The sequence below is a fragment of the Poromitra crassiceps genome, assembly GCF_964638095.1.
Source record: "Poromitra crassiceps genome assembly, chromosome: 3".
Lineage (NCBI taxonomy): Eukaryota > Metazoa > Chordata > Actinopteri > Beryciformes > Melamphaidae > Poromitra > Poromitra crassiceps.
The window spans coordinates 8,613,390-8,636,808 of record NC_139625.1 but is presented as its reverse complement, the minus strand read 5'-3'; the positions used below and the strand labels follow the sequence as shown (position 1 = coordinate 8,636,808).

Here is a 23,419-nt window from a genome sequence, read left to right as displayed (position 1 = left end):
GGGAAAAGATCGGGAGTAAAAAAAAAAAAAAATTTTTTTTTTTTTTTTTCAACAAACATGACCATGTTCACGTCTTAAACTCATCCTGAGGCCTTAGTTTTGGTTTTAAATTACATATCATCATTCATTTATTTAGTGTCGCACAGAGCAGAAGAATTTACCAAAACAAACGCATTTCCTGATTTACATTGTTATTGCACTATTCTGCACATCATTTGTTTTAGTTTACATGGTTATTTTGTGGTGCACCACTGATAAGCTTTATTTTATTTTGTTTTAAATTTTGAATCCATGTTGGATATAATGAATACTGTTAAATAAAAAAGCCATATCCATGTTGGATATAATGGATAGTTAGTTGGATACTGTTAAATAAAAAAACAATCTTAAGGGTCAACTTAATTGCAGTTTTTTCTTTTCTTTTTTCTTAATGCATTGCCGAAAGATCGGATCGGGAAAAATCGGTATCGGCAGATACTCAAAATCACATGATCGGGATCGGATCGGGAGCAAAAAAAATGTGATCGGGACATCCCTATCTAAGACCATATCTAGTCTCAAATCACCATATTACCATATCCAACATCTAAGACCCTATCTAGTCTCATATCACCATATTACCATATCCAACATCTAAGACCATATCTAGTCTCATATCACCATATTACCATATCCAACATCTAAGACCATATCTAGTCTCATATCACCATATTACTAGGGGTGTCACGATACACTCAGTTCACGATACGATACGTATCACGATACTGGGTTCACGATAACGATACGATACGATACGATTTTAACAATATTTTTTTAAACTTGAATAATGACAATATATGACTGGAAAAGTAGTATTTTATTTGAAATGCACAAATACAAAACATGCTGTTGTGGGAAATTGTTATTACAATAACTAGAAAAAACATGAGATTGGAGATAAGGCTTATCTTGAAATAGAATGAGTTACACCGTCACTTAGATTTACTTTGAACTAAAAGGTTTCTCAGCAGTATAAATTCTCATTATGCATCTTCAGTTTTTCTTCAAACTCAAACAACAAGACTTTTCTTAGTCTATTTTTTATGCTTCAGTTTTTCCTGTCAAGTAAACAGTTTTGCCAGAAACTCAATTGAATGGTTTCTCTCCTGTATAACTTCTCATGTGTCTCTTCAGAGACTTGTTCAACTGAACTACTTTCCACACATTGAACTTCAACAAACAAAGACGTTTCTTAGTCTATTTTTGAAAAAAAAAAAAAATTTTTTTTTTTTTTTTTTGCGATATGAGATTTCATCTCAACGATACATATCGTGACGTTTTACTATCGCGAAATTTCGTGGGACGATATATTGTGACACCCCTACATATTACCATATCCAACATCTAAGACCATATCTAGTCTCATATCACCATATTACCATATCCAACATCTAAGACCATATCTAGTCTCATATCACCATATTACCATATCCAACATCTAAGACCATATCTAGTCTCATATCACCATATTACCATATCCAACATCTAAGACCATATCTAGTCTCAAATCACCATATCCAACATCTAAGACCATATCTAGTCTCAAATCACCATATTACCATATCCAACATCTAAGACCATATCTAGTCTCAAATCACCATATTACCATATCCAACATCTAAGACCATATCTAGTCTCATATCACCATATTACCATATCCAACATCTAAGACCATATCTAGTCTCATATCACCATATTACCATATCCAACATCTAAGACCATATCTAGTCTCAAATCACCATATTACCATATCCAACATCTAAGACCATATCTAGTCTCATATCACCATATTACCATATCCAACATCTAAGACCATATCTAGTCTCATATCACCATATTACCATATCCAACATCTAAGACCATATCTAGTCTCATATCACCATATTACCATATCCAACATCTAAGACCCTATCTAGTCTCATATCACCATATTACCATATCCAACATCTAAGACCATATCTAGTCTCATATCACCATATTACCATATCCAACATCTAAGACCATATCTAGTCTCATATCACCATATTACCATATCCAACATCTAAGACCATATCTAGTCTCATATCACCATATTACCATATCCAACATCTAAGACCATATCTAGTCTCATATCACCATATTACCATATCCAACATCTAAGACCATATCTAGTCTCATATCACCATATTACCATATCCAACATCTAAGACCATATCTAGTCTCATATCACCATATTACCATATCCAACATCTAAGACCATATCTAGTCTCATATCACCATATTACCATATCCAACATCTAAGACCATATCTAGTCTCATATCACCATATTACCATATCCAACATCTAAGACCCTATCTAGTCTCAAATCACCATATTACCATATCCAACATCTAAGACCATATCTAGTCTCATATCACCATATTACCATATCCAACATCTAAGACCATATCTAGTCTCAAATCACCATATTACCATATCCAACATCTAAGACCATATCTAGTCTCATATCATCATATTACCATATCCAACATCTAAGACCATATCTAGTCTCATATCACCATATTACCATATCCAACATCTAAGACCATATCTAGTCTCATATCACCATATTACCATATCCAACATCTAAGACCATATCTAGTCTCATATCACCATATTACCATATCCAACATCTAAGACCCTATCTAGTCTCATATCACCATATTACCATATCCAACATCTAAGACCATATCTAGTCTCATATCACCATATTACCATATCCAACATCTAAGACCCTATCTAGTCTCATATCACCATATTACCATATCCAACATCTAAGACCATATCTAGTCTCATATCACCATATTACCATATCCAACATCTAAGACCATGTCTAGTCTCATATCTCCATATTACCATATCCAACATCTAAGACCATATCTAGTCTCAAATCACCATATTACCATATCCAACATCTAAGACCATATCTAGTCTCATATCACCATATTACCATATCCAACATCTAAGACCATGTCTAGTCTCATATCTCCATATTACCATATCCAACATCTAAGACCATATCTAGTCTCATATCACCATATTACCATATCCAACATCTAAGACCATATCTAGTCTCATATCACCATATTACCATATCCAACATCTAAGACCCTATCTAGTCTCATATCACCATATTACCATATCCAACATCTAAGACCATATCTAGTCTCATATCACCATATTACCATATCCAACATCTAAGACCATATCTAGTCTCATATCACCATATTACCATATCCAACATCTAAGACCATATCTAGTCTCATATCACCATATTACCATATCCAACATCTAAGACCATATCTAGTCTCATATCACCATATTACCATATCCAACATCTAAGACCATATCTAGTCTCATATCACCATATTACCATATCCAACATCTAAGACCATATCTAGTCTCATATCACCATATTACCATATCCAACATCTAAGACCATATCTAGTCTCATATCACCATATTACCATATCCAACATCTAAGACCATATCTAGTCTCATATCACCATATTACCATATCCAACATCTAAGACCCTATCTAGTCTCAAATCACCATATTACCATATCCAACATCTAAGACCATATCTAGTCTCATATCACCATATTACCATATCCAACATCTAAGACCATATCTAGTCTCAAATCACCATATTACCATATCCAACATCTAAGACCATATCTAGTCTCATATCATCATATTACCATATCCAACATCTAAGACCATATCTAGTCTCATATCACCATATTACCATATCCAACATCTAAGACCATATCTAGTCTCATATCACCATATTACCATATCCAACATCTAAGACCATATCTAGTCTCATATCACCATATTACCATATCCAACATCTAAGACCCTATCTAGTCTCATATCACCATATTACCATATCCAACATCTAAGACCATATCTAGTCTCATATCACCATATTACCATATCCAACATCTAAGACCCTATCTAGTCTCATATCACCATATTACCATATCCAACATCTAAGACCATATCTAGTCTCATATCACCATATTACCATATCCAACATCTAAGACCATGTCTAGTCTCATATCTCCATATTACCAAATCCAACATCTAAGGCGAGCCTAGGAATGGAGTGTGCGAGATGCCTAGTTTAACATAAGTACAAATCTAAAATAAAGGGAGGAAAGGGACTGAGTAGGGCAAGGTTGTGTGTCACTGGTTTAAATGGAAACCTCAGTGATTTATGCACCAAACAGACTGTTTAAGATGATCTGTGTGCTGCAGTACTCTCCTATTATTGGATCAAATAAATGCATGCACAGTGCTATTTTTAGTATATAGGTGAATGCACTGGGAATGGACCCTGTAATGCTGACAGTGTTAGTGCCTTGCTCTTTAACATTACTTGACTGTACTAGTGCTGACATTGATAATAAACTGTAAATGACCAAACCCATTCATTGATCGCCATATTCAAACATCAAAGGGAAACATTCAATATTGGCTTTTTGGATCCCTCAGTTTCACGTGATAAAAATAGCCAATACAATTAGGAGTAAATAGTTCTCAACAGGAAACTAGGGATGCAGGGGTTAACCGGTTTGACTATTAACCGCGATTTAAAACGTCACGGTTATATAACCGCAGAGGCTCCGCTACACCGAGTGTTTTGTTTCACAACAGTCCGTCAGTTTAAACTCCCATGCGGCGCAGACGGCGCTGGAAGGAGAGGAACCTGTCTCTCTCGCTTCGTTTCCGCACGGACTATTTAGCGGAGGCACCAAACACAGGCAGCTGCCATGTCTCCCAGTAGTAGCCAGTCTGTAGCCTAGCCATGGATGCCAGCCCAACATAAATGTTGCAATACATGTCCCGCAAGGTTTCTGAGATTAGGGGAAAGTCTGAGCTGGTGTTACGTTAAACCAAACGTGGGGAAGAGGCAGCGGATTTGTTTAGCGTTAACATACAGTCATTGACGTTAACGTTAGCTGTTGTGGCTAATGTTAGCTAGCTGGCCATAGCCTAGCGTACATAGTTCCTCAAGCTCGTTGTGACCAAACATCCCCGCATTTAAAGCACTTCATGCTCCCAGCGCTGGCCTAAACCATAGAGAACCTCATGCTTTACACGAAAAGAAACATCAAGGGTTTGTGTCAACTCCAAAAGCAACCCGCTAACGTTACATGTAGGCCTAATAACGTGAAGCTAACGTAGCTAGCTGCTTGGCAGTCATGATCTGACTGAGACAAGGAAAACAAATGCGCACATTTACATAACAAACACCAGTCAACACCACAGAGTGTCCTTTCTTTAATCCAGAGGGAGCATTTTCCAGTAAAAAGTGAAACGACACATGATGGCTTATAGTGAGGCTTTCCATGCCTGCCCCATCATCACTTCAATAGAACTGACCCCAATGCAAAATTCATTTCAGACGGCACATTTAGTTGCCAGTAACATGCCAATAAGAGTCTAAGTTACTATGCCTTTTGTGTTTTTTTCTGCAGACTAAGCAGCTATAGGCTTTCGCTTCTATAAAATAATAAAATATTTTTTGTATTATATATATATATATATTATATCAGAAATGTTGTTTGTTTTATGTTCACAATAGTGATGTCAGTTAGATTTGATTAGGTCAGAGCCATGGAATATTAAATCATCCATCTTTGCTCACTACATCTGCCCTTTCTTCTTTTTTTAATCCCAGGTGTGCATAAAATACAGGTTAAGAACTTATTTTTTTAAATACAAAAATGTGAAAAAAGTAACAATAGTATGTTTAACGTATCGGTTATTGGCCAGGAGAATATTTATCGGTTAGCGTAGGCCTATACTATCGGCTGTAAAAATCCATATCGTGCATTAGTATTCCGGAAGGCAGCAACTGTTAAGATTGTGGGGGAAATACAATAAAACCTCTATTTAGAGAATGCTCATGTGATTTTTATACGTCCATAACAATAATCGTGAAACCGTGATAATCGTGGTTTTTTCTCAGACTATAATCGTGGATCAAAAAAAATAATCGTTGCATCCCTACAGGAAACAGAACTTAAAGGGGGACTAACCCCCTAGATATGTATTAGAACAGTGATTTGAAAATACCTATGGAAAAAACCAAGAAATGACATATACTCTTGTCTATACTAGACTCTTTGGCTGTGTTAAGTCAAGATTTTTTTTCGGAAATCGACGCCATTACAGTTTGCCTACTGCCTCAAAAATAATTTATTTGAGAGGGGCGATATCTTTATAAATATCAACAATTAGCCAACGCTGGTGGCCTGTATGGAAACAGAAAATCCTGAAATGGTTGATAGTTATATCAATTTGGCCATTCAGTGGCGAACTAGAAATTTAATTATTTTTGTCCCATTTTGTCCCATGTGTGTGTGCGTGGCTTGCATGTGGCTTGTCTAAACTTACGTTAAGAGCCTCGCTGCTCGCAGCACACAGCACACAGTGAGGACAAACCTCTCACTCTGGGGTAACACAATGCGAGATTTCTCCACGTAATTCCCTCGTCTAACTAGAGATAAACCGCGCAATGAAATCCGTTTTTAATTTGCGTTTTGGGGCTTGGGGAGAGCTCTTCTCCTCCTCACACTGTTCCCATGCGAATCCCCCCGAGCAGCACACACACACAGACAGAGCCAGTCGCTCTGCTCTGCTGACTTGATTTCCATAAAAGTTGGCGTTGCTTGTACACAGTGATGATATTATATTAGCCGATATGTTTAGAGAAGCTTTGTCACATTGTCACGTCGTAGTATAGCGTTATATTTTACATGTCCGCTAAACTGCGACGAGATTTGTTTGCTGAGCCCCCGCCTCTCACTGCTGGTGTGTGCTGCTGCCGCGCGCCCCCGCGGGTGCATGAGAGAGCAGACTGGCCGAGAGAAGTGCTTCTGAAGTCGGACTGATAGCCGCGGAAATGTCAGACTGTGCTCTGAGCACAGAGCTGCTGCTGCTGCTGCTGCTGCTGCACGCGCGCCCGGAGCTTGGTGCTAGTGCATGAGGTTACAGTACGACTCTCTCCCGCCCGCTCCCGCCTGGCTGGGCTGGAGACAGTGCTTCCAACTCGGACTGATAATATAAACATCATCATTCGAGCTTATCCAGGTAAGATATTAATAAAGTAGTGACACATTCAGCAGGAAACTAACTATAATTAAGACATGTGCCAACTTTGACGACGTTTGGTTCAGTATTTTAAGAGCAAACTTCAATAGGAATAGGCTTGGAGTTCTGAGGAGCCGAAAGGGTACAGGGGGGGTAGGGGAGTAATTATCTTGAAATCCCATAGTCTTTGGGAACACTGTGACGTCAATGTGTTCCTAATCTCCCATTCATTTGAGAGAAAAAAAAAAGCAGTCTTTGACCCTAAGAGGGCGCTTATGCCAGGTATGCTGCTGAAAAATGATACAAATGGTAAAATGGCAACAGTTTGGTGTCAAATGTGGAAATTCTGACCAGAATTCTTCACACATCACCCCCAAAGTCATATATATTGGTTAAAAGCTGAAAAAAAGTGTTTTGGAGGTTAGTTACACTTTAAGTATGGTAAGTTGGAAAATGGCTACTAACACTCGTCCTGTAGCTGCAGCAGGAGCATCCGATGTTGATAAATGGACTGCATTTATATAGCGCTTTTATCCAAAGTGCTTTACAATGCCTACATTCACCCATTCACACAACAATAGCGGCAATAGGGGTGTCAAAAATAATCGATTATAAGATGCATCGCGATGCAGACGTGCACGATTCTGCATCGATTCACAAATGTCAAAAATCGATTATTAAAAAAACTATTTTTTTTATTTTTTTTAATAATCGAATAAAATATAATGGAAGTACATGCAGTTGTTTATTTGGATCATAATACAATGCAATTCTAAATGCACTTTTATTTTAAAAGTAGCCACACAGTGAGAAAAAAGAAAGTGAGAAAAAATAAATCATGTATTGGGGAAAAAAGTGATGCATCGATTGAAGATGCATCGATAATCGTAATCGAATCGAATCTTAGCCCTCTGAATCGTAATCGAATCGAATCGTGAGGCCAGGGAAGATTCACAGCCCTAAGCGGCAAGCTGGCATGCAGGGTGCTGGCACAGCCATCAAGAGCAATTTGGGGTTCAGTATCTTGCCAACACACATGTAGTGTTAATTTCGTTGACGAAAACTGAAGAAAAATGTTAGTCAACTACCTTTTTCCCCAAGACTAAGACGAGGCTAAAATGTTCAGACTTTTAGTTTCATTGACTAAGACGAGACTAAAATACTCAAACTTTTAGTCGACTAAAACTTGACTAAACAAAAAGAGGATGGGGTTGACTAAATATGATAAAAACTAACAAGGACATTTGACACAGGACTAAGACTACGACTAAATTTAAAAATAGACGACAAAATTAACACTAATTATAGACTGCCCCCCCCCCTCAATGCAGCAGTTCAGGTTCCTGTGCTGCTGCAACATCATAGATGTAGCTGACATGTAGCTGTCTTAAAAACATTTACAGTAGTTACAACAGAACCCACCCAGTCTTAGCTAAGGGTCTTATCTATATGTGTATGGGGCATTGTGTTCCCAAAATGTACAGCTACTTGCTTGTCTACATTATATCCAGAGAAGTCTGAGTGCTTTCCGCACAGCCAGGCTCCCTCCATTCTCCCCTCAGCTGCGGGCTGAGCAGGGACTGTAAATACGGTCCACTTGTCGTTGCTACCACCGCACGCCGACACTGGCCCGGGTGGGCAGAGTCACCATTAGCTACTTTCCCTGGGAAAGAGTTGTCAAGAGGAGCAGAGGAGGAAATACGGAAGCTGGTAGAACCAGGAGGGGGCGATGGTGAAGGAAGATGATACTATACAATAATATAGAAATAAGGTTTCTATCCAGTTGAGCTGCAGTTTGTGCTGGAGGAGAGTTGCAGCGGCGTGATGAAAGGGAAGACAGTCACAACATCAGGGCTTCCTAAACTTAAGAATGCTGCGGCCCACTTTGTGATCTGACAGTCTCCCACCAACCCTTTAATCACAACTCTGATCAACACACAGGACTAAGATGATGTATTTCCCTATATGTTGTTTATATTGTTTTATTTCATTAACAGAGCATGTGAACTGGGGCATAAAGGTAATTAATAATCCATCCACATACAAAAACATTTCGGCAAAATATTTTTTTTGATCAACTCAATATATTTTTTCTCAACCCTTAAGGTCCCTACACATCGGGAGTGTTTTTTTCGTGCGATTAATTCGCACGTCAATAATATTTTCCGAACCTATATCAGTCAATGCAACCGTGCATACCAACGGCGAAGTTTCGCCGAGCGTTATTGCGGCGTTTATTTTTTCAAACCACGGCCGATTTTTCCGAAATTCGGTTCCTACGTGTACACATCTGTGGCTGGCTGTGATGGACAGGTGGGCCAAAACTCGCATCGCAATTTCGTGCCGTATAAGGACCGTACGTGTAAGGACCTTTACTCATCAGAAGTATTTGCATGCATAACATATTTGTTGAGAGAAAAATGTGATGAGCAACAACAGAAGAAATCAATCCACAAGCTATTAATGCTATTTAGGCTGTGAAAAATGCCACCTCATCTGTAAAGAGGAGACTCGTGGGTGAACCAATTTTCATTCGGCCGAGAGGTCAAGGGACCCCTTTCAAATAGTTCTCCCTCTCCCAAAGTTAACCTACATTTGAAGCGTTATTTCGCCCCCTCGCCGACAAGCTTGGTACCAATGGATGCCTCAAGTATTCTTGTATTTTCTGATAACAGGATCTCCACTGTTGCTCCAGCCATTTGATTGCGTGTGAAAAGCGGGAGTGTTTGCAGACCACCCGCGGCCCACCTGCAGTACCTCCGCGGCCCACACTTTGGGAATCACTGCACTACGTGAACAACAGATGGACATGGTGCGACCCTGCACACGACAGTGAAGGAACACGTGTGCAGCCTGGACATGGAAATGTAAGTCTCTGTTCATGTTACTTGCCCCAGAGTGTTTTCCCCAAGTCATTTACTTTGTGTTTTACTGTTGTATCAAACAGTGTAGGGCTGTCCCCAATACCAGATTTAGAGCATCGATCGACACTTTTGGGGAGATAAAATCGATCATAATCAAAGCTTTGCGGGGGTGGGGGTCAGGCTGCACAAAAAAGAAGAAAAACTCTGGTGATACTGTGCGTTCTGGGCTCTGCCGATGACGCTGTGACACCCAGCAGGCAAGACACAGCCAGAGGAACAAACATGTAGGCTACTTACCGTCCACGGCTCATTGTAAACTTTCTCCCAGGGTTACAAACTTGTGACAAAAAGCTCCTCCTCCGGCCTGATTTTCATCCAACTGCTCTCAGTCTGACGCAGCCGTCAAAAGTAGCGTTAGACACGGAGTGCGGATATTATTATTTGCCACAAAATGTGAAGTTATTCAGGCGAGGCTCAACACGGACTTCTCCCTGCTGTCTGAGCTCACCAAGCAGAGCTACGTGTAGCCTTGTATTATCTGTCACTGCTGCTGCTTCATAACGTGATAAACAAACGAGGATATCGGCCTAGACTCTCAGAATGTTGGTTTTTAAATTCTTAATATTAGGTTTCCTACCAATATCTGGGTTGAAGATCTCCTCCACCACAAGCTGAAAGAACTCTTTGGAAACACCTCCTTCATCCACACCTTGCTCTCCTTCAAACTCCACGTAGAGCTGCTTCTTCAAGTCTGCAGGATTCTCCATCGCTATCATCTCCAGCTACAGAGAGCAAAGAGAAATGGTGAAAGAGCGCTTCAAAATTAGAATGTTAGGCTCGTATGGTTTTCACAAAACGGGGGGGGGGAAACTGAATCAGGGAATGTGGTCATGCAAATAGAATCAACTGTAAAACATGGAATATTGCAGGATTTTCCACAATTTGGCTGAAATTGATACAAGGATGCCTAATTATGAAAATCAAAAGTACTACACCTAATTATTGTAGGAAGATAAATGTTTTCATCATTGTAAAATAGGGCTCGAGAAATGATTGAGCTTTTGATTGGGGTGAGTCGGCCTTTCGTGGGACCCTTATGTCACCTCACAACTTGGTTTTCACTTTGAGAAACCTGTCGAAGAGGCTGTCTGAGAGAGACAAGTCGTCACACACACACACACACACACACACACACACACACACACACACACACACAACACCCTAACCCCCTATATTAAATGGAAAAATAATAATTTGGGAGAAAGAAAGAAAATAATTGGGAGTCATATAGCCCTAGAATGTGTGCTTCATTAATCAGTGCAATATGTCCCAAAAATGTAATCAAATAATTTCAAAGTCCCCCCCTCTCAAAAATGTTTTTCTTCTTCGAATATTACATTCATTTGAACTGTAATGACAATTGAAAATTTGGCAAATTCAATACAAAAACAACAACCAAAATCACTCAACTGGGGGTGGGCAATGTTAAAGTCCCCCTCCACTCAAAAATCAGTTTTTCTTCTTGTCAGGTTGTGCACCTGACAAGAATGTCTGGATGTCCAGGATGTGTGAGCTTCTCTGTGCAGAATGATGTGTGTCTGTGCAGAGTTTGACACTAGAAGGCTGTTGACTTTTCACATGCGTCTGCTGAAAGTGGAAAGTTTCCCTGAGCTCACTGAAAATCATATTTTAGGAGGCGGGCCTACAAACAGGATTTGTGACAGCACACATATTTTGGAAGGCAATCCCTGTCCAATATTCAACTTACACAAGTGTGCTGTGGAAACCTGAAGCCTCCAGTGCACACACACTGAGAATGGACTTTACAGTGAAATAGGAGACATCTTGTGTCCAGCAGTCAAAACGTTTCAAATGAAATATTGCATATTCATAGATACTGGAATATTTAATGAGGGAGAAGGAGTGGATTCAATTTTAAGGATTCTAACAAGATAAATAAACTTATTTTGTGGGGGGGGGGGACCCCAAACAAATGATCTTCTATTATTTATTTATTTTTTCTGATTTCCCCCCATTTTCTCCCCAATTATACTTGGCCAATGTATCCCCATGCTACCCCCCTATTGGCTGCTCCGCCTCCGGTCACTGCTCCACCCTCTGCTGATCTGGGGAGAGCTGACACATGCACAGTTGCCAGCCACTTCTTTTCACCTGACAGCGGGGAGCTTCACCTGCAGGAGGTAGCACGTGGGAGGATCACGATATTCCCACCAGTTCCCTTCCACCCCGACCAGGCGCCCCGACCGACCAGAGGAGGCGCTAGTGCAGCGACCTGCGACCCTCATGTTGGTAGGCAGGAAATCTACCCCTACACTACCCGGACACCAACACACAAACTATCTTTTTAGTTAAAATTGGCTAAGTGGGCTCTATGGTGATGGTGTCTGTCTGTGGCGGTGTCAGTCACGATTTGTGACAGAAGTGATGTCAACAGTGATGTCACTTGAGCAATTGTGATGTCATCAGTGATGCCAATCGAGCAACTGTGATGTCATCAGTGAATGTCACTCGAGCACCTGATTGCTAAACTGTGATGCCACTCAGGCAGTTGTGATGTCATCAGTGATGTCACTCGAGCACCTGATTGCTAAACTGTGATGCCACTCAGGCAGTTGTGATGTCATCAGTGATGTCACTCGAGCAACTGTGAGTAGTAGTATGAGCCGATGGCGCACAGTTGCACAATGGCGCCTAGGTGGGTGGGCGATGTCTGTCTGTCGGTCACGATTTTGGTAGCCCGTGGTGGTGTCAGTCACGATTTGTGACGGAAGTGATGTCATCACTGATGTCACTTGAGCAACTGTGATGTCATCAGTGATGTCACTCGAGCAACTGTGATCGCCCAACTGTGATGTCAACTGAGGCAGTTGTGATGACGATCAGTGATGTCACTCGAGCAACTGTGATATAGTATGCACAGTGGCAGGATGGCGCCTAGGTGGGTGGGCAGTGTCTGTCTGTCGGTCACGATTTTGGGAGCCCGTGGAGCGGGCCATTTCCATAACTGCAGCCATGGCGCATCATCTCTCCAGACTCTCCACCCTAGGAATCGAGCGTGCAAGATTCCTACTTATTTAAATGAGATATATCTTAAAACAGATAGTTGTGATTTTTTTTGATGTGGGGTTGTATGAGGTACAGTGTACTACATGGTCCCAGTTTGGGGATATGGAGACCGGCCCCGTCAGACAAGTAGAGCTGTCACGAGCAAAAACGGAGGGCAAAAAGAACAGAAAACAAAACAAAAACAAAACATGAAATGCTCAGATGCTAAGTTGATTTGAAAATACATCGTTCACACCCTGTTTTACTGTGGCAACATTGCTCCAAGAAATAGAAGTAAAATCAGAGCACCACTTCTTGGAGCACCTGTGCAGATTTAAGCTAAAAACGTCTAGGAAATGACGTCTTTTCGAGTCAACTTGGCATCTCAGGGCTTGTGGAGACTTGGATTACACCAGGTGAGCAGTAAGAAAGCATTTTATGTTTATGTTTTTGTGTGTGCATTTTTCCCCTTTGTTTTTTTTTTAAACATTTTTGCTCATGACCCTGTTCACACTCAGCAGACAGCTCTGCTTGCCTGACGCGGCCGGTCTCCAATTCTCCAAACTGGGACCACGCCGGCTGCATTCTAGAGGTCGGCCGATTAATCGGCGCAGATTATTGGCATTTTTTATTAATCGGCATCGGCCGCTGCCCGCGCTCACGAGGCCGATTATTACGGCAGGGTAAAAACAAGTAGCGTGACTATTTATAATCGAGGCAAATAGTCTCCCAAACACTCTGTTAACACATTGAGTGCCAAGGACGTCTGTGCAAGTCCTAAAAAAAAGTAACGTTCAGTGCCAAGGACGTCTGTGCACGTCCTAAAATCATAATTCATATTATTCCATAATTCTGCTGTTTAAGGTCGTACCCAGCCAGTGAGCATGAATCCCTTCAAGGGATCACACGGCGCCACCTTAAACATAGACACGGGAGCTGCGCCACCCACCTCAGATCCTTTAGTTTGTGCAGGAGACAGCAGGGAAAGACGTGATCAAAGAGGAAACCGATGCATGCTTCAGGGCACGCAGGCTGCACAGAAACCACACCACGCCACCACATCAGAAAACACCAGCCAGAGTCAGTGAATGTGCTCGAAATTAGAGTGCAAAAGGTATTCATAAAAGTGACTATATCTTGGAAAGTAAAAAAAAACGACAGAAAACCCTTGAAAGTGCACTTTTTCAGAGCCTGTCATTTCATAATGGAACTGTCTAGAAACAAAATTTCTTCTTTGGAAGAAGCAGGAGTGTTCAATGTTTCAAAAAAGTCCAGCCCTGTCAATATAGCCCTAATAGAAAAAATTCTATAGCTGTTTTCAACTGAATGGAAGTGAATCTGGCACAGGCTGCAGACAATTTTACTGAAGCGCTGTGGCACTCAATGTGTTAATAGAATAATACAGTTGAATGAGGTCTCTGACATACGTGTGCTCTCTTATTCAAAATGCTTACGTTTGCAGGACTTGGGGTGCGTGTGAACAGTCTGCTGGCTTTGAAGGTAGCAGTGATTCTTCATCTACTCAGTCTTGACTGTGCATTTGTCTCAGTTTTACAGTTTTAGACAGCTTCTAGGCGCTTAACGTTGAATTGATTGTATTATTTCGCATCCGCTGCCTCACCACATCTGCCAATAACTCCACTCTGGTAAGACCGTTTCATTTGCAAAAATCTTGGGGCACGCCCACCGCCGCCATATTGTCGACATAACGCAGCAGCTCTCAAGCCATTGTGGAGCAGCGTTTATAGGAAGCTAGCCGCTGTTAGCGTTACCTGTATCGTTCCAATTGTGTTCGGATGGTGACCTGCGTTATACACGGCTGTAGTAATGACAGCAATAAAGTCCCCGTGGTTTGTTTCTATCTCTAACGTCCTCAGCACAGGAGAGGTGTGTGGATAGTTAGTTGAGACAGGTGAAACCTTCTGACAGCTCCTCACAGCAAAGTCTGTTCACCTCGTTCTTTTGTTTATTTATTACAGGCATTAACGGGCTGCCGTCGGCAGCATACAAATAACAACTGTGGGGTTTTTATTGGTGTCATTACCATCGCTATTTTGTAATGGAACAGAAACGACAATAAGGCTGTTACTAGTTGTCAGCTGCGGCGTTGTGTGCGCGCAGGACGGTATGTCAACAATATGGTGCCGTCCAGGGTTAGCGAATAAGGTCTATACCTGGGAACCATGCAGAGCAAAAAGGTAACGGACATTAGAAAGGCAGAAGGGATTTGCTCTTTTAATCAGGAAAGAGAGAATTGGCATTGTTGACACACGTACCCTGACCAGGGCGTCGTCGATGATGTGGTCTCGCCTCACTTTGAGCCTCAGGTAGGGGTTGAGCTGCTGGCCCTGCACCAGGCTGTAGAGCACGGTGATGCGGCGCTCGCTGTACATGCGGATGCGGTTGTCGTAGTACAGGCCCAGGTTCTTGGTGACGGCGTTGAGGATGAAGGGGCAGGTCATGAAGGAGAACTTGTTCTCGGTCTCCACCTTGAAGAAGGTGTAGTCCTTGTCCATCTCCAGCACCTCGTTCAGAGGCTCGTTCACAAACTCCTCGAAGGGGATGAGCGGCCGGCGGCAGTCGTTGGTGCGGATGCCCAGCTCCGTCTCCAGCGGGTCCACTCGCGGGCCCTTTTTGTTGCGCCGTTCCTCGCCCAGCAGCTCCTGCGGGCAGGGATGCGCATTTTAATCAATTTCCTTAAATCGACCGTCACTCGCATTAACGATCAATTATCGATTATGTAAAAAAAAAAAAAAAAAAAAAAAAAAAAATGCTTTTGACAGTAGAAAATATAAAATGCGTGTTTTAACTCCTGTCAACAAGTTTATCAACCCAGCAAACTCGTGCTGTATTTCAACATTGTATTACAATGTTTACAATGCATACTATTGTCTTTTGGGGTGTGATTCTCCTACACTCAACTTTTTGCTGGCTCGCTTGGCTTTCTTTTTCCTCTGTATGAGCAGTGAAAGTTAAATTGTGCCCTTGTGCTGGTAAATCATTTAAATAAATAAATATGATATGTTTGATCGATCAAATTAGTAACAATCAATTGATGGATAATCGATTAATCGTGAACATCCCTACCTGCAGGGTCAACTCGCTGGACTCCGGGATGGGCTCCTCGTCCTCCTCCTCGTTGTGCTCCATGTCCAGGTCTCCGCCCAGCACGTTTGCATAGTAGACGATCTTCAAGCACTTGGTGGACGCGACCACGGCGTCGTCGTCGTTGACCAGGTTGCGGCTATTGAACTCGTTGCTGATCACCTTGTACGTGATGAGCTGCTGGAAGGTCTCCATCATGCGTCGGATCTGCCTGGCGCTGTAGCGGGACCACAGGCGCACCAGCTTGGCCAAGGCGGCCAGCGGGAGCTTGCTCATGGCCTTGCAGAACTGGGGGAGTGCGATCTCCAGGTACTCGGGGCTGTGGAGGTTGCTGTTCTCCATCACGACGACAAACAGGTTCAGGTAGTTTGGGTCTCGCGAGTACACGTTGTGGTACGTCAGGTCGCACTCCACGTTGGGCGACAAGTAGACCAGTGCGTTCAGGAAGGCCGCTTCGATCTTCTCGTTGGACAGCAGGCGCTCGTAGACCCGCCGCACGGCTTCGATGTCCACCGACACCTCGTCGGGGCCCAGCTTTTGGTTGTCGTTGTCGCCCCCCGAGGAGCCCTCGCCGAGCCTGGCCGTGGAAGACGAGGCAGGGGAGTCCTCCTCCTCCATAGCTGTGGTCGAGCAAGCGGCCGCCTCCTTCTCGTCTTCGTCCTTATCTTCGTCCTTACCTTGGAGGGACTTCAGCTCCTCCTTGGTGTGAGGTTTGGACCTCCGGAAGCTCTGCACCAGACCCTCGGCACTGGAGAACACTCGGCCTATTACTCGGATCAGAGGGGAGTAATCCTCCTTCTCTCCGCAGATGTCCAAGATCTCATACACTTTCTCCTCTGTCAGGTAAGTCACATCTGGGCACAAAATGAGACATGGTACGGTCAAAAGGAAAAATATATGTGGCAAAACTTCCATCCCGATTCTGCTAGAAATTAACATTTGTGAAAATAATAAAAATATCAGTGACAAGTGTCAATATCAGTGTGACAATTCACATTAATGAACCAGGAATCTAATATTTGATGTCATCAAGTAACAACATCAAGTTAGTCACCAATTGAGAAGCTACAGCAAGTGTCACTAATAATCACAAAAAAAGAGTAAAAAAGAGTCTTCACTCTATTATTTTAGCATTAGGAGAAAGAAAATCGGCACACATGTATGAATTAAGACTAAACTGTCCACTGCTGTACTTTTTTTTTCAATAATAATAATAATACATTCGAATATCAATTTCCACATTTGAATATTCTTTTCATTGTTATATTCAAATATATATTCGAACATAGAATATTCTTTGACAGCCCGAGTGCAGCATTCCGTTCCATTTCATTCACCGACACTGTGTGGTTGACGATTCCGGCTGATAAAACTGACCTCTGAAATCCTCCCTCACAGAATGGCCGGCGTCTTTGTGGTTGATTTTGCTGTTGCTGCAGGCTGAGTTGTTGTGAGCAGCGCTGCTCCCCAGGTATGCGGAGGTGGTGCCTTTCTTTGAGGGATGGGGGTCACACAGTTTGGCGTTGACCTTGTACAGCTCCAGGGCCTTGACCGCCGCCGCGTTGTTGTCCATGCGGTGGAAGCCCGTCGACGAGGCACACCGTACGTTCGAGCACGAGTCATTTCCACACCCCTCAGTTAACTGATGGTAATAGCGCTCTATGAGATGTTTGGCAGCTGCTCGCTTCCTGCATGCAGAGGTACGGGCACAACATGTTAGCAGCAACACCGAGTGAACCCTATTCGCCTTATGTAGAAGAGAGATCGTCTTGGCTCGCGACCGACTAACGGGAAGTGTAAACCCAATCGGAGGTTTCCGATTGCGTTTACACTTCCTGTGACCGATAAACCTAGTCTGACTCGTATGCGAGTCAAAACTAGGTTTGAGCAGGTGAGTCAGACTCGTTTGAGCAGGTAAAACAGCCGGCGTTTTGAACAGGAAGTCGCTCGTGACACAGTGGGTCAAGTGGGCGGGGCTGCATAAGGTGAGTTCTGTTATCCTATAATCGGCACTTCATGCTGACCACTGTATTAATCAGAATGAAGGAGAAGCCTGTAGGAAATCATTAGCATGCTAGTGTCATGTACTTTTCAGAAAAACAACGTGTCGTGTGCATCAAATATTGTGACATTTTTATCACTCAAGTCAGCCTCAAAAGCACTGAGCAAAGAGAGAAACGCTCGCTGATACTGACAGTCAAAATACATGTAAATGCAGGGTCCAAAATTAAGACTCGCAAAACAACAAGTGCGGGTAAATTTTGAGTTTAGTGGATACAAATAAAAGTAGGTCACCCGCCAGCTGGCTGGTAATTAATTTGGAATCACAGCATATTTTTTTATGTGCTTAGACCGGCTGAGACCAATGTGACCCTCGCTGCCCACCGTACCTATCGTGATGTCAGCGATCCATCAAATCAAAGCAGCACTGTATCAAAACAAGCATGCAGCCACTCACGATTTGGGGAAAAGGTGCGATTAGCGATTACTGTGGACAATACTGCGATTTGCGATTGTGATATAATAAACAAAATGGTAATTAGGGATGTGCCGGTATGAGTTTTTGACGGTATGACCTTGTACAAATATACCACGGTTTCACGGTATCACAGACTAAAATAGTGACATGAAATATATTAAAATTTGAAAAAAAAAAAAAAAAAAAAATTAAAAACAATTTGAAATAAAATTATCTTAAAAAAAAGAAAGAAAAAAAAAGATAATACAGCATATATTTTTTATAATAAAATCTTTACAAATTATATAGCCATGTACTCAACAACATCCTCTGATATCAGTCTATGTTTGAGACATTTGCCTGTCTCAAAAATAAAAATATAATGTAAACTGCAGCACTGTGGTACAGCACATAGATGGCCCAGACTGCAAAGTTAGTTACATGGTCTGCCCAGTAAATACAATGAGTAAAGCGCCCGGCATGGTTCTGCGCAGCCTCAACTTGAGCCTTGCCGCCCACGAGCGGCGACAGCGAGACTGTGCATACTCGAACGTAACTCGTCCAAAACACGTCCAAAACGTTATCACGTCGTTTACCAAGAACTTGCAATCATGCCGGTGGGGGGACATTTTATTGTCCCTCCATTTCAAAACTCACTCCGGTGAGCCTGCAGAAGGCTTTGCTAGATGAGGGACAAGCACTGTTAAATGAGGAAATGGCATTGCCTCATTCCTCACAACAAGGAGTTGACGCCACGGAGTCACATTTTCGAGGAGCTACGCCCAGCTGCGGTGACCCCCTCGGCGCAGTCAGCACCGTCAATTTCGCTCGAGCATAATTTGCGCTTAATACACATCCAGTTTATTTCTTTTGTAGCGACAGATTACAGTCAGATGGCCTCAAACGCCACACTCACGTGACTCTTTTTTTTTTTTTATATGAGAGAGAGAGAGAGAGAGAGGTATGTGCAGACTTTACATGCAGACCCTGAAGGGTGCTTTTGCAGCTGCGAGTGTTTTCTCTGCTCTCACAGCCCGGTTAATGTCGCTATATTCTTCATCGCAGCGGGTCATTTACCTGCTGTACACTTAAACGTGCACTAGTTCTGCATAATCACCCGCAGCTCTCTCCTTCTTTTACCCACTTTCTCACTAATCACACGGCTGTTTACATTATTTTCTGATCGGGTACTAGTTACTTAGCTTTGCTGTTAGCGGTGGGTGCTGTCTCTCCCTCGGTAAGACGTTTATGTTTAACGTTATAACATTGCCATATATTTGCGGAGGTGGGAGAAGTCTCCCGCTAGTGTTGATGTCCAGTGTGATGGCAGAGAAACGTGCGTTTGTTTATTTGCTGCTTCGCGTGTAACGTTAGTTAGACGAGGCGCGCACACAGACATTTTTTTTAAAATATAATCGCACCCTTTTGCGGTTATGTAATCGCACGTGCTGACATCGCGATTGCGATTCGATTAATCATGCAGCACTACTTACTACTACAGTATTTTGCGCTTTCTACACGTCTAGAACAGGGGTGTGCCCAATAGATTGGTAAGATCTCGGGCCATCAATAAGTAGCTTGCCAAAGAAATCCAAAATGTATTTTATTTTATTGAACTAGGGATGCACCGATATGAAAATTTTGGCCGATGCCGATAACCGATATTAACATTGCTGTTATGGCCGATAACCGATATTTACCGATGTCGATATGATCTGTATAAAACCACATTTTTATGATCATCACATTTTGTACATACTGAAAAACACATGTTAACACTGAATTTGAAAAAGTTATGCATTTCTTTATTTGCAAAGCCTTTGGAAAAGCCCATAAATCATAGATTTACTGCATTATTTCATATCAATGTGAAGAATTTGGCTGATAATGATAACCGATATTAACATTGCAACATCTGACCGATACCGATATGACCGATATGTTAAAAAATCGGCCGATACTGGCCGATACCGATATGATTGCCGATATATCGTGCATCCCTATATTGAACGCATAAACTAATTCCCACTCATGTATAGCTAACGCAGTATCTACAGTATTTAACATGATAATGTTAAATAAATAATATAATACTGATAACATGTGCTAAGTATGTACTTGGGGAGACAAGGGGAAAAGAAGTAGCGCGCGACTAGTTATATTTTTTGCAAGTAGCTCTCTTCGTAAAAGCTTTTGGCCACCCCTGCTTTAGAAATGTGTGTTGTGGCGACACATTCTCGCTGTTAAGCCACCAAAAAGAAAAGATGAAGACCGAAGATGAAGAGAAGCGTCATGGAGGCCTGCATTTTTCTGAGAGGTGATGATGTCTGGACGACACAGGAGCCCCAAGATCCTGGCTGAAACACCATGCAGTTTTATGGCAGATGAAACATTTTTTTACCCGGTAAATGTTCTCATTTTACCTGCCATTGGCAGATGACCCAAAAAGTAAATTTGGACCCTGTGTAAATTTGTAGCACAAAAACAGACCGCAGTAAATGTGATCCATGTTGACAATGGCGAAAGGTATTTCTGAAAGCAGCACTTAGTTCAGAGTCAGACCAGGCTCTTAACTAACACAAGTCAGATCTGATGGGCATATTGGTGTGATGCGACAGGCATAGCTTCTAACCCAGGGGTGTCAAACATATGGCCCGGGGGCCAGAACCGTCCCGCCAAAGGGTCCAATCCGGTTGACAGGATGAGTTTGCAAAGTGTGAAAATTGCACTGGGAAGTCCTTAAAGCCAACTTTTCAAGCTCAGGATTTGACACCTAAAATTTATCGTAGCAGGTTTCAAGAGGAAGTTACCTAATTCATGTTTTCAGTATGCATCACTGAACGCTAAACTATTTTTTCACTACCCTTGAATATAGAGAAGAATTGCACAGTTGCTGTCAAGTGTAATGACAGAGTAGATTTGAATATAATAGGCCTAGTAGGTAGCTGCCTGAGATAACCCTATGTGAAATGTTGTCCTTAAAATGTAGCCTACCCGTAGACCTAATCTTTACACTAACAATTTAGGTCTTGTTGTTTATAGGTTATTATACATTTATACATACAATTTTCTTTGTCTGGCCCACTTGAGATCAAAGTGGGTCTGTGGCCCAACTAAATGAGTTTGACACCCCTGTTTCTAACCCACACAGCTCACAAGCATACCGGATATGAGTTTGATGAGGTCTTAAAAATGACTTACATTCGGCTTGCTTCTGGGTTTTCTATTTCAGGCTCCTCGTATTCTCTAAATAAACACACAGCAACAAATGTGAATTGCAACAGACATCAAGTTGTCATGTGCTGACATGATCTCTCCATAACAAATAGCAAAGGAGCTCTGTGCTGGTTGCAGTACGAACTGAGACCAGGCAAGCCAAGGTAGCGTTGACACCATTATTATTGACACTATGTCAGAAATTGCACATGCCAGCTTCACCAAAAACATGCGTTAGTCACCGACATCAGAGCCAGTGTCTGATAACGTCACAAGCAGCCTAACCTTGCTTAGTTTGATTAGGGTCAATCAATGATAGCACAGCAGGGCACCCAGATAGCTAACTGTGTGGCTAACGTTAACACACCATTACTGACTTATCACTATAACGTACACCCCAAGACAAGACGCCAGGGCTAAGAGCTAGCATTAGCGCAGTCAGGAAAACACGTCCAGTTCCTCACCAGTCTCACCTTAACGTGCCGCTACATGTACGTGAGCTCAATCCTCTTTAATAAACTCGCTGGTACAACTAGGAAGGAACGACGTTAAATTGTTAGCTAGCTAAGCTAATAAGGCAAACGCTTGCTAATGCTAACTCATCATTGGCCTAATTTCAAACGTTATTGAAACAGAACTGTCAAAGTAGCCCCCAGGTCTGATTTAGCGTTTAACACATGCGTGCTAGTGACCCCAATCACAAACCATTGTAACACGAAAACATTATAGCAATAGATATTAGATAGCCAACTGTAGCAGCTAGGTAGCTAACACTTCCAGCCTCTCTGCTAGCATCCCCGGGCTCTCTCCCGTGGCCGTGCCCACCTGTGGTCTCCTCCTGCGGGGCTGCTCTCGGCCTGTGGTGGCGCACACTCACAGTCCTCCTGCTCGTCCGGATTCATACGAGACTCTCTCAGGCTCAGGTGTTTGTTATTGTGTCGGTGTTGATGAATGCACCGCTTCCTCTCCACACACTCAATACGCCTGGAACAAAAAGGCGCTATTTAATCTATCCGCGTTCAAAGATTTTCAATAAAAAACTTAATTCACGGCCTTTCCGCTACATGCTCTTCTCCCTGTCTTACGCTGACAGCCATCTTGACTTCAGCATCAGCCAACATTCGGACCCACTTCCCACAATGCACTGCTCTGTACCCGACCAAAGAGTGGGTAATAAATGAGATCGCTCTCCCAATGCGACATGGGCCATCATGGTAAGACGCGCCCTACTCTCCCTCTGATTGGCTGCCATGGTTCTTTGCTGTGGTCCCATTGGCGCAAGGTTGCGTTTTCAGACCAAAATGGTGGGAACGCTGTTGTCAAAAAAGCATCTTTCGCCTCTCGTGCCTTCTTTAATCTTCGTAGCTAGCTAGATAAAACTTTTTCTTGTTTGCTTGTATTGACTTGAACAAAACGAATTTCCCTTTGGTGGACAATAAAGTTAAAAAAAAAAAAATCTAAATTGCCCCTAACTTCCTGTTGCAGTCAGTGCTTGACACACACGCACACGCACACGCACACACACACAGACACACACACACACACAT

General features: G+C 42.4%; 2 protein-coding genes across 4 annotated transcripts in view; one reads left to right on the top strand and one right to left on the bottom strand.

The window, feature by feature from the left end:
* The window catches only part of LOC310774090 (ubiquitin-protein ligase E3A-like), a 50,004-nt gene extending 27,059 nt beyond the window's left edge, over nt 1-22,945 (bottom strand). For 2 of the 3 annotated variants that reach the window (XM_083634151.1, XM_083634153.1), the window contains exons 1-6: nt 22,698-22,945; nt 21,858-21,902; nt 17,576-17,886; nt 16,181-17,052; nt 15,370-15,756; nt 10,665-10,809 (exon numbers count right to left, since the gene is read on the bottom strand). In XM_083634151.1, the coding sequence (XP_083490277.1) occupies nt 10,665-10,809; nt 15,370-15,756; nt 16,181-17,052; nt 17,576-17,886; nt 21,858-21,902; nt 22,698-22,774 (1,837 nt within the window). In that variant the 5' untranslated portion in view covers nt 22,775-22,945. The remainder of the gene's footprint in view (nt 1-10,664; nt 10,810-15,369; nt 15,757-16,180; nt 17,053-17,575; nt 17,887-21,857; nt 21,903-22,697) is intronic. The other variant, XM_083634152.1, reaches the window with a different exon arrangement.
* The window catches only part of LOC310774280 (putative ATP-dependent RNA helicase DDX4), a gene marked incomplete at both ends in the record, with an annotated part of 249,099 nt that overhangs the window by 166,576 nt on the left and 59,104 nt on the right, over nt 1-23,419 (top strand). The gene's annotated exons all lie outside the window — the stretch shown is intronic.